We start from the raw sequence: 12,500 nt of genomic DNA on the forward strand, positions 1-12,500 counted from the left end.
TACACTATTTTTTTTATTCGATTCTGCCTCAGTATAACCTTATCTTTTATTGGCCTCCTTTCCTTCCGCCTCCCCAGAGCCAGGCGATCCTTCACCACCCCGCGCAAGGCATTCTGCTCAGTGGCAACAGCTTGGCCCTACGTAGCATCACTAGGCGCCAGGCGGGGCCCTACACCTGCTCCGCCTCCAACGTCGAGGGGGACGCCCACAGCCCCCCGCTCACCCTCCACGTCAACTGTGAGTGTTGAGAGGGTGACAGAGGGAAGGAGGGAGGAAAGGTTAAATGGGATGAGCCTGGCAAAGGATAGAAGGTAAAGATATGTGTTGGAGAGATGGTTAGCGTGTTGATAAGTAAGAGAGAGAGAGAGAGAGAGAGAGAGAGAGAGAGAGAGAGAGAGAGAGAGAGAGAGAGAGAGAGAGAGAGAACATACCGGCTGCTTAACCCTAATTTAGAAGTTGATAAATTGTAAGAAAGGGTAATGTGAAAGAAGTGTACAGGGTCACATACATCCAACTTATATTGAGCGGACACAAACTTGCCTTCGAGACCGGGAGATGGAACAGACGTGGGCGGGGTCGACTGCCCGAGGAGGAGCCTCTCTGTCCATGTGGTGAGGTACAGATAGACCTTCACGTAATCGAGTCATGTCCATTAACAGAGTATGTGCGTGCTTGGTATGGGTATAATTATTGGGCACAGTTAATGAAAAATCGTGATATGTTTTCTGTGCATCAGTTAATACATACAATTATATCACGCTTTAGCTGATATTTTTTTTATTTTTCTGTACAATAGTTATATTTTTCTCTTTCTCTTTGAGGACATAGTGGGTGTTTTTTTGCGTGTGTGTGTGGCCAACCGCCTTGTAACGTTTTTTTTACTTTCGTTTTTATTGGCTATGTGGGTTTTTATCGTATAAAATGTTTAGGATATGTTTTATGGTCACTGTTCTTTTACAGTTTTCTCGTTCATTTTTGGACCCTTCTTTTCGTGTATTAATTCAACTCTTTTTATCACTCATTAATTAGTCAATAAATGATCTCACCGTCTCGTATCCCTGGTAGCGTGATCCGGCTTAAGTTGTTATTGGAGACTGGTGTTCGGGGATAAACAAGGGAAAAAGAAAATATACATTTATTTAAAATTAAATGAAAGTAATTGCCTTACGCAATATTATATGCTCAGACAATCATAACACTGGCATACTCAGCAATGGATGCAACATATGACAAACGACATGATTTAAACATAATACTACAATATGTGCTCAGTTGTTGCCAATAATAATAACACTCGTCGTTCCACAAGCAGTGGTTTGTATCTCTCTGCTTACATCACAATCATTATGTACTCTCTTCACAAAATCCTAATAACACATTCCTATAGTATAATCTACTACAAGTCACGGAAACACCAAATTATACCACACCCAGTGGTTTTACCTTTGCTTTACATCGCAAACAAATAATCACAATCCTGTCCCACTCACAATCCTACTTCACATCTCCTACATTATAATCTCCAGGACAATACAGTCGGTTTCCCTTAGATTCTCGAATTTCTACTCACGATTAAGATCACAACAGCCATTCTCGGCTGAGTGAGTAGCAGGTCTGCTTGAGGCGAGAACCAAGCTCGGTCTGACCCTACCACTGATTTCTGGGTTACATTTTTCTTTGCTTTAGGCGGACTTACATCCTTGACACGCCTTAATTTTCTACATAACCAGTGGCCAATACTTCCTGTCACACCCGTTTGCTCGCTCATTATGTTGTATTGTTTTACTTCTCCTGCTATTCGTGAGTCAGTCTTAAGACACTCCCACAGCGATTTTTCTGTTAAATTATTGGCTCATAACATGTCGCCACGACTGACGTCACGGGTCAGTCTTTTTCAATGGTTGTTCACACTTTCTGACCACGCCCACTGGGTATCTGTTTTATGTATCTGAGTCTGGGTATCTGTTTTCCTTTACCCTCGTTGTTTCCCCTCTTTTGTACTTGAGATGTTTACACTGTTTTATATGTCACCCTTCTTGTTAGAGTTTGTCCTGTCACACGTTTACACAGTTGTATATCTCTCATTCCTCTCTGGGTATCTGTTTTCCTTTATCTTCGTTGTTTCCCTCCTTGTTAGTGTTTGTCCTATGAGATGTTTACTCTATACTGTTATGGCTATTCCTCTTGTTTGTTCGTTTGCTGGTTCCCGACATCATTCATGCATGTTTTTACATTTCTTTAATTAATTGTTTTTATTTATTAAGAGCATGTCGTAATTTTTGGGATTTTCGTAGATTCAGGACGTTTCCTAAGTCAAAGGAGGTAACGTTATAATTGTATTTCGTAAAGAATCCTTATAACCAAAAACTAACTCAAATTATGAGTATTCTTTTTCTTGAACACAACATTGAATAAACAACAGAACAATAATATGAAAATACGTATAGCCACCGTTGCCAGATTGTCGTACTCAGAGCATAGTATTTACCGGTTTCTGACGCCTAACTATTGCCAAGAAACATCAGAATCTAACTCTTTTAACGAATGGATAGCAAGACGGCCCCGCGTTCAGGAGGGGGCCAGGTCAATCCCCGACCGGTGCCACCAAGCTGGGATTTTTCAGCCGCCGACGAGTGGCTTCAAACTACCCACATGCTGTCCAGAAGATCACCTATCAACCTGGACTCTAGATTCTAGGATTAAAGAGAAGCTCCGGGAGGGCAGCATGAGCCAATGCAAGATGGCGCCACTATAAACACTCGCCTGCGCCAGAACGGGCTGGGCCGACCATCAGGACCCACCGGGAAGAAGCCTTGGACCGACCATCAGAATCCACCGGGAAGAAGCCTACCGGCGCAATAGGCCACGACGTAAAAAAAAAAAAAATATATATATATATATATATATATATATATATATATATATATATATATATATATATATATATATATATATATATATATATAAATTAGTTTCCTTATTGGAGCCCAGAAGACAGTTTGGGGGTAGGAAGTCGGGAAATATAATCGGGTGAGTACGACAGTCTGGCAACGTTGAGGCTGTAGCTCCATGGCCAGAGAGCGCGCACGCCATTTTGCGGGTGCCAGATACCTGAAATAGCATATTTTTACTGCGCAAAGCAGATGATGTCACTTATTGTGACTTCGTGAGCTTTCTTATTTATCTATTTGTGTATATTTCATGGAGGCAAAACTTACATTACCTGTTTCATTTTTACTAATGACCCGAATTGATGCCTGTTTATCACAATAGAATTTCACTCAAACAAGTGAATCAGACACCACAGAAGTATTACAAGTGTGTGTATGAATGAATACAAAGATAAACACACACTTTGATTTAACTCTAGGATGTCTCGTGGATCATTAATAAATAAAAGCAAAATATCTGGATAGGCTACTCCTTAGCCCGCTACCGGCTATGGCTTCCAAAAAAGTCCCTCCGCCAAGTTTGTACCCCCCATTTGGTGATTGTTAGGTACGCCTATTAAATAGCTGTCCTTTCTTTTTAGAGGTGTTTTGTGCCCTATGCGAGTGGTTTATGTTTTATATTTCCGTGGGGTTTCACTGCATCCATCAATTTTGTTACATGATTGAGAAGAAATACGGTCCATTAATGTTTTAATGTATAATAGTCCGTTTCGTTGCCTGTGTGAGTGATGATACTTTTGTCAAATTATTTTGTACGTTAACTTGACTTTGTGGTCAATAAACTTAAACTATAACTGAACTGTGTGTGTGTGTGTGTGTGTGTGTGTGTGTGTGTGTGCTATGTGTCGTCAGTATATATATATTTTTTTTTACGTCTTCGCCTATGGCGCCGGTAGGCCTTCGTAGTGGGGCTTGATGGTCGGCCCCAGCCCGTTGTGGCGCAGGGAAGTGTTTATAGTGGCGCCATCTTGCATTGACTCATGCTGCCCCCAGGAACTCCTTCTTGATTCATTTGAACGGTTTCCTCAAGAGTCCGGGTTTATGGGTGGTCTTCAGGATAGCATGTGGGTAGTTTTAGGCCACTCGGCGGTGACTGAAAAATCCCAGGTGGTAGCGTGGGGATTCGAACCCGCGTCGTCCATCACGTGGTGAATGTGGAGCCCTTACGCTACCACTCAGCCACCGCCTAAGTGACCGGATGTTCCACACTCACAAACAAGTAAACACAACCAAAACAAATCTCAAGAGTAGAAACAACAACGACATCAACTAATTCTACAAAACTTCCACCAACACATAAAATAATAATCGCGGCGGAAGCAGACGGACAGCCTCATTTTACATATTGATAGAACAATTATCATAAGAGTATATAATTTACTAGAACTGACTCAGAACTTTCAAATTCAACAGATGCCCAATAAAAAGTACGTTATATTCATTTTTAGAGAAAAGGAAAAGGCACTCATATTACGTCAGGGTGCGTGCGTGCGTGCGTGCATGTGTGTGGAGGGCGTGGGCGCATATGGAGAATGAGTGAGTTTACAAGCACTTAGATCGAATATTTGAGGTGTTTGATCTGCAACCATCAAGGTTCAGCTACAGTCTGACAGCATCCAAATAAATAATTAAATAATGTACGAGATAACACTACAGTAAACCGCCAGTGTGCCAGTATGTTACTTCAGCGTGCATGAGTTAGAGGAAGGATGTTATGCTGCTGGCAACTTGGTACTTTCTTATGGGTAATGACAGAGGTAAAAGTCGAGTGACGTGTCCGTGTTTGTTGGCGTTCAGGCAGAGACGGTAACCTTTCCCAACAGGCGCCACAGTCTTTGGTCCATCACGCCTTATTCCCGGCACTCAGTCCTTCATATTTCATCCTTCAGTATCGTTCGTTTAGTGTTTCTCGTTATTCAGAATGTGCAAGGGGAAGTGAAGTGGCGTGTTCAGGCAGAAGGGAGGTAACCCTTTCTTTCCCACTCTTCCCTCCCCTGCTACACACTTTGCCCCATGTGGCGTTACCTCTTGAGTTTACGTCCTTCATATTTTATCCTTCACTGTCGTTCGACCTTCCCTTTTACCCTGTATTCGGAGTACGTGTCTTCCTGTAAGGGTCACGCGCGTCGGCCCGGGAGTCCCGTGAAGCTCAGCACTTTCTCGCTGAGCCCTGTGTGGCTGCTCGCCGCATAAAGGGGCTCGGGGTGTGAACTCTGTGGAATAATTGTGCGCTTTTTCGTTCGGACATATTTCAGTATTTTCTTTTTTTTTCTTTTCTTATTTTGTATAGTTACCAGCCATTAGATGGCAAGCTACTCACCGTTTCACATTTTCCTTTTTTTTTATTTTTTTTTACCCTCCGCACTGATGTAACCCCTCCTACCACCCACCGTCGCTATACACACCACACCAACATAATTAACAGCACTAACCTTACTTTAATACTAACATCTCAAATATAATTCCCACCATTAGTACGGTAGCTATAAACAACATGAATGCCGCCACCGACACCCCCACTAACCAAAGCTCCCGCCAGATACCAGCACTACAGAAGCAATGCTGAAAACCACCAAAACCACCACCACCACCACTACCGCCTCATCCCCTCACCAGACTCTCCTTTTTCCCCCCAGACGCTCCGGTGTGCGCGGCGGGCGAGGCGGGGCGGGTGCTGGCGGCGGGGTTGGGGCAGCAGATCAACGTGACCTGCCAGGTGGAGGCGGCGCCGTCCGCGGTGAGGTACTCGTGGGTGTTCAACAACTCGCTCACCTCACACCGGCTGCCCGGCGACCAGGTCTTCATCACGCCAGGTGAGTGTGTGTGTGTGTGTGTGTGTGTGTGTGTGTGTCTGATGAACTGATGACTAAGAGGTAATGTGATGACCTAAATGATAAAACAAAAATCATTTTGATGCAGGTTATCCTTTTATCACCCCAAAACAATATCGTTATGAAGCTTAAACTCTACGCAGTTACCCGGTATATTCTCCCATGTTTTATGCAGTGTCTTGTTTGTATAGGCGTATCGACCAGTGAGCTCCGGAAGAGGCTTAGGAAACCTGGTGAAATAATCAATGTTATTTGCCGACGATGATGGAGAGGCCTTGGATGAGGTGGATGGTGAGGAGTATCACGAGGAAGAGGGAGGTTATGTAAGACCCTCGCTGTGAAGAAAGTGGGTATAGGTAATGGGTGCGAAAAATCATATCTAATGTGTTCATTGCAGAAGGAGAGTATTGATTATTGAATATATTAAGAGATACCCGTCACGCGAGTCATGATTGGAATCACATCTGCAAGGTTAATAAATTGAACATTTATGCATTTCTCCCTCCTCGTAATACAAAAAAAAAAATGGTAAAGTGAATTATTAGAAACACACACACAAAAAAAGCGGATTTGTCTGTATTTCCCTGCCAGCTGCATGGAGTCTAAATAAGGCGTGCCCGCATCAAATATTTTTCATCTTTTCTCGTAAGGTTGAGTTATGCCTTATATTTCGTCTCTGTAATGGAGTCTACGTCATGCGCGATACATATATTTGAGAATGAATGGAGGGAAAACGTTACTTCCGTACTGCTACTGCTGCCACCACCACGGTACCACCACCACCACGGGGGAGAGAGAGAGAGAGAGAGAGAGAGAGAGAGAGAGAGAGAGAGAGAGAGAGAGAGAGCACTCACACGCGTGTATCGTGTATCTGGTAGAACCGTCACTGCTTCCACGCTTACAACTCTACTGCTGCTAACACAACAGATTCCACGCCTATTGCTACTAATGCCACTAGCAGTGACACCAGTACTGATGAAGTTGAACCTACATCTCCTGATGCTGCTCCGTCAGTTGTCACAGCCACTGATGCCACCACTGCTACCACTAAAAGTACTACCACTCCCACTGTTACCAGTAATGATGCCGCTTCCGCCTTCGATGCTAACACTGCTGCTGACACATATATAGAAGTAGAGAGAGATGAAGATTTCCAGGAACAACGAAGTCAAGTACGGAAAGCCAAATGGAAGGCCAGGAGGTCCGACGCCTCATCATATGTGTCCACCTCTGCCCCCTCTACTCCCTGCACCCAGAACAATACCACTGTCACTTCCTCTGTTGCTGTTGCGTCCACCAGCCTCTCAATGACTGCGTCTGCAGCAGCAAAACCTCTGACGCCAGCTGATGACAATCGTTCCCGCTCTACCCATCCGGGAAACGAACTTGCCCCAGTTCCCCGCCGTACACCTTCCCTCCGCTCAGTCTCCCCCTCCTTGGGCCCCTCCACTTTGTAAGTTCATCCTGCCACGCAGCCGTCGCCCAAGGGCATCACTCGCTATCCTTCTCCACCAAGAAAGCCTTGAGCAGACTGCTAGCCTCTCCACCTCTCATTCCTTACACTATTACACTGATGGTTCAGTAGATGAGAAGAGTGCTGCTGGAGCTGCGTCTGTGTGCGGCAACAAAACGCATGCATTCAGGCTCAGCCGGGCACGTCCTTCTTCCAGGCTGAGCTCATATCAATTCACCAAGCCAGTGAACCCTACACTATGGACCGGAAACTTGCTCCAGCCCTGTCATTAAGCCGCGAATTTTGGAAAATCAACTGCTTTGGTGCGAATCGCCATAATTCCCTTATTTCTGGGGTTACATAAATGTTTTTGGTATCAATCGACGGCAAAATAAAAGGGCTATATTTATTTTAATAAGCGACCGGGCTCAAAAACGACTCGAAAGGGTAAAAAATCGAATAAATTCGCAAAAAATTACTGAAAAAAAACTATTTTTGAGTTCCCAACCTTGAAACCCACTCATTTTTTTTTTTAGAATTTCAAAAAACGTATTTAACAAATGATTTAGCCCTACCAATGTGCTTTCCAATATAATGCATAACATTTCCCCACTCCCAGTAGTTTCGTCACTAGAGCTCGAAACGTAAACCCAGTCACGCAGCATCTCCGCAAGTACCCTCAAGACCAAAATGCATCAGATACAAAAAAAGTTGCTGCAGTCGTCACCTCGTCGAGGACTGAGTCACTTCTCGCCCTCTGCAAAAATTATCCTCCACCGCGCTGAGTTCTCATGTATTACTGCTTCACTGACGGACTCATAGGTTAGCCCGTGTCTCTTTACCTCAAAAGAGGCAATATTAACAACAACAACAACCACCACCACCACCACCTCCTCCGAACACCACCAGCCTCCCTGTAACCACCACTACCGCCACCACAATCAGTACTCACACTAACACCACCACCACCGCTACCACCTCCCCTATCTCCAGTACCACCATCACACTCACAGCCACCACCACCACCACCACTACCACAGCCACCACCACCGCTACCACCACAACCGCCACCACCACCATCACCACCCGACACTACCACCATTCTCACCACGACAGCCACAACCATAGCCACCACTACCACTACCACCACAACCATTACTATCGCCACCATCACTACCACCACAACCATCACCACCACCACCACCACCACCACATCCTCCATCACTACCACTATCACCACTACTGCCACCATGACTACTACCACCAACGCCATTACCAACACTACCTCCGCCACTGACACCACCACCACCACAACCACTACCATTACCACCTTTACCAGTTCCACCACCACCAATGCCGCCACCACCACCACCACAACCTCCACCGCCACCATCTCCACCGCCACTACCACCACCACTACCATCGCACCACCACCACCACTACCACCACTTCCACCACCACCACCACGACTACCATTTCCATCACCACTATTACCCCCACCCCGCCACCATCTCCACTCCCACCCCCACAACCACCACCACCACCAACAACAACAACAACCACAACGACAACAACACCATGAACAACAACATCGCCACCATCAACACCAAGACTAACGCAAACACCACCAACAACAACAACAAGAACCCCGCCACCGCCACAGCCCTCACCGCCACCACCACCACCATCACTACCACCAGTAAACAAACAGGCCAACAGTATACAAACAGACCACCAGTAAACGCCTCGTACATATTAAACGAGTTAATATGCATTAATTTCGCAACCAAATATTGCTAATAAACATGAAGACAAGAAATTATATACTTTATATATATTTAGGCAAAGAATTTAGTGGTGTAAACAAAAGTTTGCCTCAAGGTGTTTGTAGTGTGGTGGCGATGGTGGTGATGGCGATGGTGGTGGTGGTGGGGAGGGGCGGGGATGGTGGTGGGAGGTAACCTCTCTCCCTTTGCATATTTGATGTGACTGTAACTTCAGAAGGCCCTATCGTAATTCATTGAAATAGTTTCCTCACACACACACACACACACACACACACACACACACACACACACACACTGCTACTATGCATGTCGATAGAAAAACTAGAATATTTATATCGTTTCGTTGATCCTCACGACGATTGTACCATGCACGGCAGAGCAATGAGAGAACACAATGCGGAACACCACTTTGCTGGCACTCGCCGTTCACTTAGTGTGTTGAGGAGGAGGAGAAGGAGGAGGAGGTAGTGGTGATTGTGATTGAGAAGAAAGGATGAGATACATGAAGAAGAAGAAGAAAATATGAGGAAATAAATAATGATTAAAAGTAGGAGGAAGATGGTAGGAGAAAAAGTATCAAAAGGAGGAGAAGAAAGAGAAGGAAACGAGAGGATGAAATAAAAAAAGATGGAGGAGAATTAGACGGTGATGATTAGGTAGAAGAAAATAATAATGATAATGATAATGATGCTTAAGAAGAAAAATAGTAGAACAAGAAGAAAGAATAAGAGTGGAAGGAGGGAAGAAAGAGCAAGGACAGGAGAGGAGGAAGAGAGAGAGGACACCAGCAATACCACGCAACTCTCCTCTTTTCTATTTTACGCTTCTTTCAGGTTTACTCCATCCACTTGTTCTCATTCTAGATTAATGTTTCACTTCGTCGCCTATATTTTCTCGTTTGACGCTTTATTTTCTTTCCTTCCTTGTTTCAATTCATGCTACGATGAATTTTCTTTTACTCCTTCATGCTCGTGCTCTCTAGAAATGTTTGCGTACTAAATCTGCCCTTTACCATCATTTTTCTCCTTCCACATCTTTTCCCACTAAACGCTCAGTTCCCCTCCCGAGGCACGTTCTGTTCCCGCCACACGCGTTTTGTTCAGGCTAACTCTTCTTTGCAAGGACGCGTTTTAGTCAGGTGACTTGAAAGAAGACTAAGGGAAGTAAGCGGCGGATGTGTAAGAAACTAGAGAGAAGGAGTTAGCAAGCATGTGCATCTGGTGTGCAATGCATGGCTAAATCTATGTTGAAAGTACTTCGCTTTCACCCCAGCGCGACGCATTTTCAGCTTTTTTTTTTCTGCAGCTTCTGATTTTTTTTCCAGTAGACTGAAGCAAACGGTGATATTTAATAAAAAAAAAACTCATAATTGTGGTTTGATAAGTGTCTGGGGGTGTACTGCCGTTGTATTCACCTTCACATTCCACCATCAGACGAGGACTGCCCTGCTCACCTCGCTAGATCAAAGCAGCTCCACCAGTCTTAGGTGTGTGTAAAGTGCTAAGGCAAGCCTGATCCCTTGCGCGTGTGTCCCCCTGACAGACGGAAAGAGCCATGTGTGTACATCTTATTCATGAGTGGTGTTCAAGATCCCGGGCTTGAGCAACATAACCTCTTGTTTCACTTCCACCAGATTGAATTAGCCCTGTCCACCTCTTAATACGAGAAACACCTCCATTATTATTGAATTTATCAGATTCTGTGATTGGTATGGTCATTACTCTCTCTCTCCCCGCCAGACGGAGGCAGCGCCGCGCAGTTCGTGGCCCGCACCCACCAGGACTACGGGACGCTGCAGTGCTGGGCCCAGAACCACGTGGGCAAGATGACCCAGCCCTGCCTCTTCCACGTGGTGCCCGCAGGTGTGTGTGTGTGTGTGTGTGTGTGTGTGTGTGTGTGAGAGAGAGAGAGAGAGAGAGAGAGAGAGAGAGAGAGAGAGAGAGAACATAAGAACATAAATACATACGAGTGTATGGAGTCTGCAAGAGGCCGGTTGGCCTATACAAGGCAGCTCCGTAATCCTAACCGCACCTTACCTCACTATCCATGAATTTATCCAACTTCTTCTTGAATGTATCTATGGTATTGGCACCCACAACATGACCGCCAAGCCTGTTCCATTCATCCACCACTCTATTGGTGAACCAATTCTTGCCTATGTCTTTGCTGAATCTGAATTTGCCTAACTTACTACACATTTCAGCGGCGGACAAACGCTGTTTTTCGTAAATATCTCCTAAACGAATCGTTGGATCAGTATGATGTTTCAGCACACCACAATTAACATCCGGACCTAATTTATGGCTAACATACCACATTACTATATGTGTTATGTGAGGAGTTTACTCGTGAAAAATATCACAAACCTGACGAGTCATGTTGACGCATTCGAGGGAAAGTGTGCCCCACCCCAACACCCTCCCAAACTATTCCTAACCACAACTACTACTTCCCCTTCTCGCTCTCATCTCCTAAACGAATCATTGGATCAGTATGATATTTCAGCACACTACCTTTAACACCCGGACCTAATTTATGGCTGATATACCATATTGCAATATGTGTTATGGTAGAAGTTTACTAGGGGTAAAGCGACAACATTGTTGCTAATGGGTGCGCCTCGGCAGTCAATGAGTTATACCCTGCCTCTGCTTAAGCCATACCCTCGAGCTGGGGAAGGGGGATGGTGTGAGTAGAGGGGTGAAGAGGGAAACGAGGAGGGGGATACTGCGATATTGGGGTAGGGAAGGAGTGGTCTGGGGGTTGTTCGGGGCGCTGGTTGAGGGGTTAGACGAGTACCCCACACTCGTCCGATTCTGTATTACACCTTAGATATGATGACTGAATTAGGCTTAATATCAGTCAGTAAACTCCTAACATAACACATATTGCAATATGGTATATCAGCTATAAATTAGGTCCGGGTGTTAAAGGTAGTGTGCTAAAATACCATACTGATCCAATGATTCGTTTAGGAGATATTTGCGAAAAACAGCGTTTGTCCGCTGCTGAAATGTATAGTAAACCATTGCTACTTGTCCTACCTGGCTCTTTTACTAACAAAACTCAATTGACATCCCCTTTAATAAAGCCGTTCATCCATTTATAAACTTCGATAAGATATCCCCGCAACCTTCGCCTTTGTAGAGAGTGTAGATTTAAATGCTTAAGTCAGTCCTCATAAGCACACCGAGACCTACTTAGAGGAGTGTCATTTAAGGAGTAATTATGTGAGGGGTTATGCCTACCTACACAGGGTATTACACTTCCCGACATTGAATTCCATCTGCCACTTCCCCGCCCAATCATATAGTCTGTCAAGCTCATCCTAGTGAACGCAAGCGTCCTGGTGTGATTGGAAAACTCTACCGATCTTGGTATCATCTGCAAACTTACTGATATCACTAATAATTCATGTGTCCAAGTCATTGATGTAAATGATAAAAAGCAGCGGACCCAGCACCGACCCCTGTGGGAC

At 44.9% G+C, this 12,500-nt stretch overlaps 1 protein-coding gene across 1 annotated transcript in view; it reads left to right on the top strand.

The window, feature by feature from the left end:
* The window catches only part of LOC126992516 (nephrin-like), a 142,017-nt gene that overhangs the window by 87,035 nt on the left and 42,482 nt on the right, over positions 1–12,500 (top strand). Inside the window, exons 8-10 of the mRNA XM_050851270.1 lie at positions 78–237; positions 5,588–5,764; positions 10,762–10,884. Of these exons, the coding sequence (XP_050707227.1) occupies positions 78–237; positions 5,588–5,764; positions 10,762–10,884 (460 nt within the window). The remainder of the gene's footprint in view (positions 1–77; positions 238–5,587; positions 5,765–10,761; positions 10,885–12,500) is intronic.

This window comes from Eriocheir sinensis, chromosome 7 (genome assembly GCF_024679095.1).
Source record: "Eriocheir sinensis breed Jianghai 21 chromosome 7, ASM2467909v1, whole genome shotgun sequence".
Lineage (NCBI taxonomy): Eukaryota > Metazoa > Arthropoda > Malacostraca > Decapoda > Varunidae > Eriocheir > Eriocheir sinensis.